The sequence below is a fragment of the Capricornis sumatraensis genome, chromosome 2 (assembly GCF_032405125.1).
Source record: "Capricornis sumatraensis isolate serow.1 chromosome 2, serow.2, whole genome shotgun sequence".
Taxonomy (NCBI): domain Eukaryota; kingdom Metazoa; phylum Chordata; class Mammalia; order Artiodactyla; family Bovidae; genus Capricornis; species Capricornis sumatraensis.
Window position 1 is genome coordinate 124,690,094 of NC_091070.1, and position 5,720 is coordinate 124,695,813.

Here is a 5,720-nt window from a genome sequence, read left to right on the forward strand (position 1 = left end):
CATGAAGAAACTTCAAGGATATTATGCTAAGTGCAATAAGCCACTCACAAAAGAAAAAACAATGTTATTTGTACTCATATTCAATACTTTAAGTAATCACAATCATAGCAACAGAAAGATACTTCCTATGAATAGGCAATAGGGATGACATTAGTGATTTTTAGGTATAGAGTTTCACTGTTACAAGATGCAAAAGATCCAGAGATCTGGTAAACAAAAATGTGAATATACGTTAACACTATGGAAATGTACATTTTAAAACGGTTAAGATGGTACATTTAGTGCTACTTTTTTTAACCTGGATGTTTAAATTGTGTTATTGAACAAACTGCTTTACAGATAGTTGGTAAACCAATACAGAACTGTTTAAGCTCTGTTTGATTTTAGAGACCTTGCTCTAACATTTCTAAGAATCCATCAGAACTGGCAAAGAAGGTATGTGCTTGTATATATTTACACATAAATTTATCTTAATCACCAGAATAGAATATATTTATCAACAAGAAGAATGTAAAAATGTGAAACAATGGTTGTATCATGAATACATAAAGGAAACATTTAAATAAAGAATTATGTGAATAGTATAGAATATTTTGTATTTGTTATGGGCAATGATCTACATCTCTTACCAATGGCTTAGAAAATTATTTACAATATATTGTATATGAAAATGGCACTGTCAAAAGTATATGAATGGCATGTACTATTTTAAAATATGATTTATCTTCTATATTAAATGGAATTTTCTAAGATGGAAAAATAATCATACCTAAGATTTCTGTCTCAGTGTGGGAAGAGTTTATTGGAGACATATGCAAGTTGAGAGTAAAGGAATGGTTTGCATTTTCTATTCTGTGTAACTCAGGGCTATTTCCACTTTTTAAAATATATATGCATAATTTTGTAAATAAGGAAAAATACATCAAAACAGGCTATTTCCATAAAGCTCTGTGTTAACAAACAGATGTTGCAGAGTTTAGCCCAAAGATAATATTATAACAATAGGAGTTGTAGAATTAGTGTTTTAATCAAGAAATACTTCAATGGCCTAAATGAAAATGGTATAGGTATGAAAATGTTAATAAAAATGGATGGACAGATCCCAACTGCCCTCTACAATTTACGCTGCTGGAGACCTGACAACATTAACCAGATTTCCAGTCTGAGGAAATTGTAATTCCTGGTTTTCAAGCTGAACTCTGAACTCAGCACACTTGCTGAAACTCTCATTTATCCCTAGTCAGCTCTTTCTTCATGTCTTTGCTCCCACTGCCTCTCAGCTCAGCAACTGACTTGACTGAGAACCTGTACCTTCAGACTGGTGCTTAACCCTTCAGTTCAGTTCAGTTGCTCAGTCATGTCTGACTCTTTCTGACCCCATGGACTGCGGTATGCCAGGCATCCCTGTCCATCACCAACTCCTGGAGCCTACTCAAACTCATGTCCATCGAGTTGATGATGCCATCCAACCATCTCACCCTCTGTCGTCCCCTTCTCCTCCTGCCTTCAATCTTTCCCAGCATCAGGGTTGTTTCCAACGAATCAGTACCTTAACCATTACTGTCTACTAATTACACTCAGGGCTTCTCCTGCCTGCCAACCAGGTCATCTCCACACACAGGCCTCCTCCTTTGCTGCCCCATGAGGGGGACCATTTGAAGGCATTCCTCATCCTTGGCTTGAAGCTGAGCACGGCTCTGTTCTGGCGCTTTCTCACAGTACAGGAGAATGGCACCTTAAAAATCTCCATTTCCTGAGAAGATCTTGTCATATTCTCTGTAGGTGAAGTCTACTTGTTTTGGCGTTTCTGCTTCACTGAGTATCTGGACCACAATACAGATGCCAGAAATGTGAATATTCTTTTTAATTCTTGCTTCTTTCATGTTGGGAGAAGCCATTCAATCATATATATCCACAGGGTTCCCTTCTGTCCATCCCCAGAGAGACAGCAGAGGTAACTGATAAAGACTACAGGTTGTGGGGGAGGGGTGATTGCCTAAGTGTGTGTGGCAGTTGTGCCACCTAACATCACCACGTGAACAAAAGTAGACTTTCATTTCTCTCAAGTGTGGAGTATCCATGACAATAACATCTGCAAACTAGGCTTCTTTGTGATGAGTTAGAGTTGATTCACTCAAAGAGCTGAGAACAGTGGCTGATACACGGTAAACCTTCCATAAATAACTATGTATTTTATGAGCCCGCAGTCCTTTTCTGGTCCACAAACAACATTGCTTGCCTGTATTGTTACAAAATCGTCTTAACTAGTCTCCCAGATGCAAGCCCGTCCTACTTTTTAACGTTTTCCTATAATACGACTGGAGAAGGCAATGGCACCCCACTCCAGTACTCGTGCCTGAAAAATCCTATGAAGGAAGGAGCCTGGTAGGCTGCAGTCCATGGGGTCGCTAAGAGTCGGATAGGACTGAGCGACTTCCCTTTCACTTTTCACTTTCATGCATTGGAGAAGGAAATGGCAACCCACTCCAGTGTTCTTGCCTGGAGAATCCCAGAGATGGGGGAGCCTGGTGGGCTGCTGTCTATGGGGTCGCGCCGAGTCGGACATGACTGAAGTGACTTAGCAGTAATACAACTGGAATTGATTTTAGGCTTCCTGGATTCTCCTAGTATTTGACTGTTCCTAGACTCTCCATCCAAATAGCACACCCACACCAAAAATCACTCTGATCCCTAGCACCCTAAGGACAAACAGCAGAAAGAAAACCACCTGGCAAAATGAACTTAGAAACGTCCGCTTGCCTGAAGCCAGGTGGGGGGTGGGGACACGAGTCGGCTCTGATTTTCTCAGGCTCTGGTGGTCTTCTGGCTGACTCCAGGAGTCCTCTTTGCTGCAAGAGAGTCCCCGTGAACACTGAAAATGGTGTAACGGTGAGGGGGGCACAGCACCTGTGAAATTGCCGAATCAGCCCATGGAAAACTCAGGTGTGTCCTGAGGCCAATAAAAACAAAAGAAATAGCCCAAGATACAGAGAGCCTTTGTCAAGTTCTCTGTTGTTCTTACTCTAATCCTTTTCCCTTTCTCAAGCTGCTCCCTGCCTTCTCCCCGCAGCCTGCAAGCAGCCTCGGTTTTCATTTTATTCTCGCGCACCTTCCTTGGATTCTCCCACGTGCGCCCAACGGCACCGCCCAGAGAACGAACTGGATGCGTTGGGCGGGGCGTGCAGCTGCAGGGGAAGTCAGTAGCCTCCGCCTGACCCTGCTTGGCCCAGGGCTGCGCTCCCAAGCACCGGCGAGCTCCGCAGGGCACGCACTGCTCCCCGCGCCTCTAGCGGACTTCCCTGGAAGGCTGACTCTCAAGGCCACAGTGGCAGGGACTGACTCACTGGGGAACAGGCTGTGCCATGAGGTCAGTGAGGACCTGCCTCTCCCCAGGCCGGTCGCTAGTCCTGGCGGTGCTCCTGGTTGACTCTCTTGGCAAGGATTTACTTTTTCACCCTGAGTGGAGCTTTGACTCCTATGAAATCACCATTCCCAAGAAGCTGAGCTTCCGTGGAGGGGAGCAGAGAGCGGCCAGGCACGTGTCCTACCTCCTGCAGGTAAAAGGCAAGAACCGTGTCCCTCATCTGTGGCCCAAGAGGTTTCTGTTGCCTCGGAATCTGCAGGTTTTCTCCTTCACAGAACAGGGGAGACTCTTGGAAGATCACCCTTATATACCCAACGACTGCAACTATATGGGCTTGGTTGAAGGAAATCCGGATTCTGAAGCTACCATAAGTACATGCATGGGAGGTCTCCAGGGCATCCTGAAAATTGATGCCAATCATTACCAAATCGAGCCCCGCAAGGCTTCTTCCAATTTTGAGCACGTGGTATATCTCATGAAGAAAGAGGAGGAAATTCCCAATCAGATCTGTGGCTTAACTGATGATGAAACAGTAGAGCAGATGGCCCAGCATGAGAGCATGGCTAGGACACCAGACTTCACTGACTTATATACACATCAAATGTACATGGAAGTAGCACTGGTCTTTGATAACAGTAGGTATTTATTTTCAAACTCCAATCTTACTCAAGTCATAAATGATGCCATTCTTCTGACTTCTATCATGGACTCTTACTTCCAAGATATCCGTCTAAGAATACATCTATTTAGTGTTGAAGTATGGACAGATAATGACAAAATTAGAGTTAATTTTTCAAAGATAGAGCAAGTTTTAAGCCAGTTTTTGGTATACCGAACAAGTGTACTAAATACTAGGGTTTCAGTAGATTGGGTACACCTATATCTTAAAAGAACTTTTTCAGATTTACTTGCACAGTCCGGGGGACATGCGTGTAGTCGGTTTTATGCTGGATCTGTAAGTGTTTTTCCAGATGTAAATATCCTTGCACCCGCTACTTGGTCCACTCATGTACTGGGACACAGTGTGGGAATGCCACATGATGAACCATTCTGCCAATGTAAGGGAAGGTATAGCTGCATCATGGGTACTGGGCGATATGGGTTTAGTAATTGTAGTTATGCCCATTATTTTGCACACATATATAGAGCTTCAAATGCAAGGTGTCTAACTAATCTCCCAGGCCTAGGCTACGTGCTTGAGAGATGTGGAAACAAAATTGTGGAAGAGAATGAGGAATGTGATTGTGGTTCGACAGAGGAGTGTGAAGAAGATGGGTGTTGTCAAGCAGATTGTAAACTCAAAGAAGGAGCCAACTGTAGCACTGGACGTTGTTGTCATAACTGTCAGTTTCGTCCGTCTGGATACGTGTGTCGGGTGGAAGAAAATGAATGTGACCTTGCGGAGTACTGCAATGGGACCTCAGCTTTCTGTCCTAGTGATACTTATAAGCAGGATGGAACCCCTTGCAAGTACGAAGCCCATTGTTTCAAACAGAGTTGTCAATCCAGGTATATGCAGTGCCAAAAAATTTTTGGACTTGATGCCAAGGATGCTCCTCATCAGTGCTATGATGCAGTTAATTTATTAGGTGACCAATATGGGAACTGTGGGATTTCAGGGCTTCGTGAATTTAGAAAGTGTACCAAGCGAAATTCAATATGTGGCAGGCTACAGTGCATAAATGTCGAAACCCTCCCTCATATGCCAGATCACACTATCCTAATATCCACTCACCTGCATGAAGAAAATCTCATGTGCTGGGGCATTGGCTATCATCTAGCCATGGTACCTATGGGGTTACCTGACCTGGGCGTGATAAATGATGGTACCTCCTGTGGCAAGGAGCGGGTGTGTTTTAATAGATACTGTGTGAATAGCTCCGTCCTGAAATTTGACTGTTTTCCTGAGAAGTGCAACCGCCGAGGAGTTTGCAACAATAACAAAAACTGCCACTGCCTGTATGGTTGGGCCCCTCCGCTGTGTGAGGAGGTAGGATATGGAGGAAGCATCGACAGTGGGCCTCCAGGACCACTAAGGAAGGAGGTGTCTGCCTCACTTCAGGTTGTGATTCTTATATTAACACGCCTTGTTTTCTTAATTATCTCAGTGATTGTTGTGCTTTACAGGAAAATCATAGAAAGCTGATGAATCTAAAAAGAAACATCACTAATTAATGCTGGAGAAGAACAATTCAAGACAAAAACATGTCAAGAAAGCAAAAAAGTAATCAGGCAATCCACAGTCACTAGTTATCACACAGGGTCAGAAATTGAACAAGCTTCTCCTTTATCTATAGTTCTTCCTTCTTCCTACTATTCCTTAACCTAATTTTCTTTGAGGTTTTGATCAGCAAAT

General features: G+C 43.4%; 1 protein-coding gene across 1 annotated transcript; it reads left to right on the forward strand.

Moving 5' to 3' along the window:
• Positions 1-3,362: 3,362 nt before the first annotated feature.
• LOC138069280 (disintegrin and metalloproteinase domain-containing protein 30-like) lies at positions 3,363-5,510 on the forward strand. The gene has a single exon (XM_068960537.1). It carries the CDS (start codon positions 3,363-3,365, stop codon positions 5,508-5,510), a length of 2,148 nt encoding a protein of 715 aa, XP_068816638.1.
• Positions 5,511-5,720: the final 210 nt, after the last annotated feature.

Excerpts from the sequence above, each read along its gene's own strand:
- LOC138069280 (XM_068960537.1), top strand. The coding sequence starts at position 3,363 with ATGAGGTCAGTGAGGACCTGCCTCTCCCCAGGCCGGTCGCTAGTCCTG.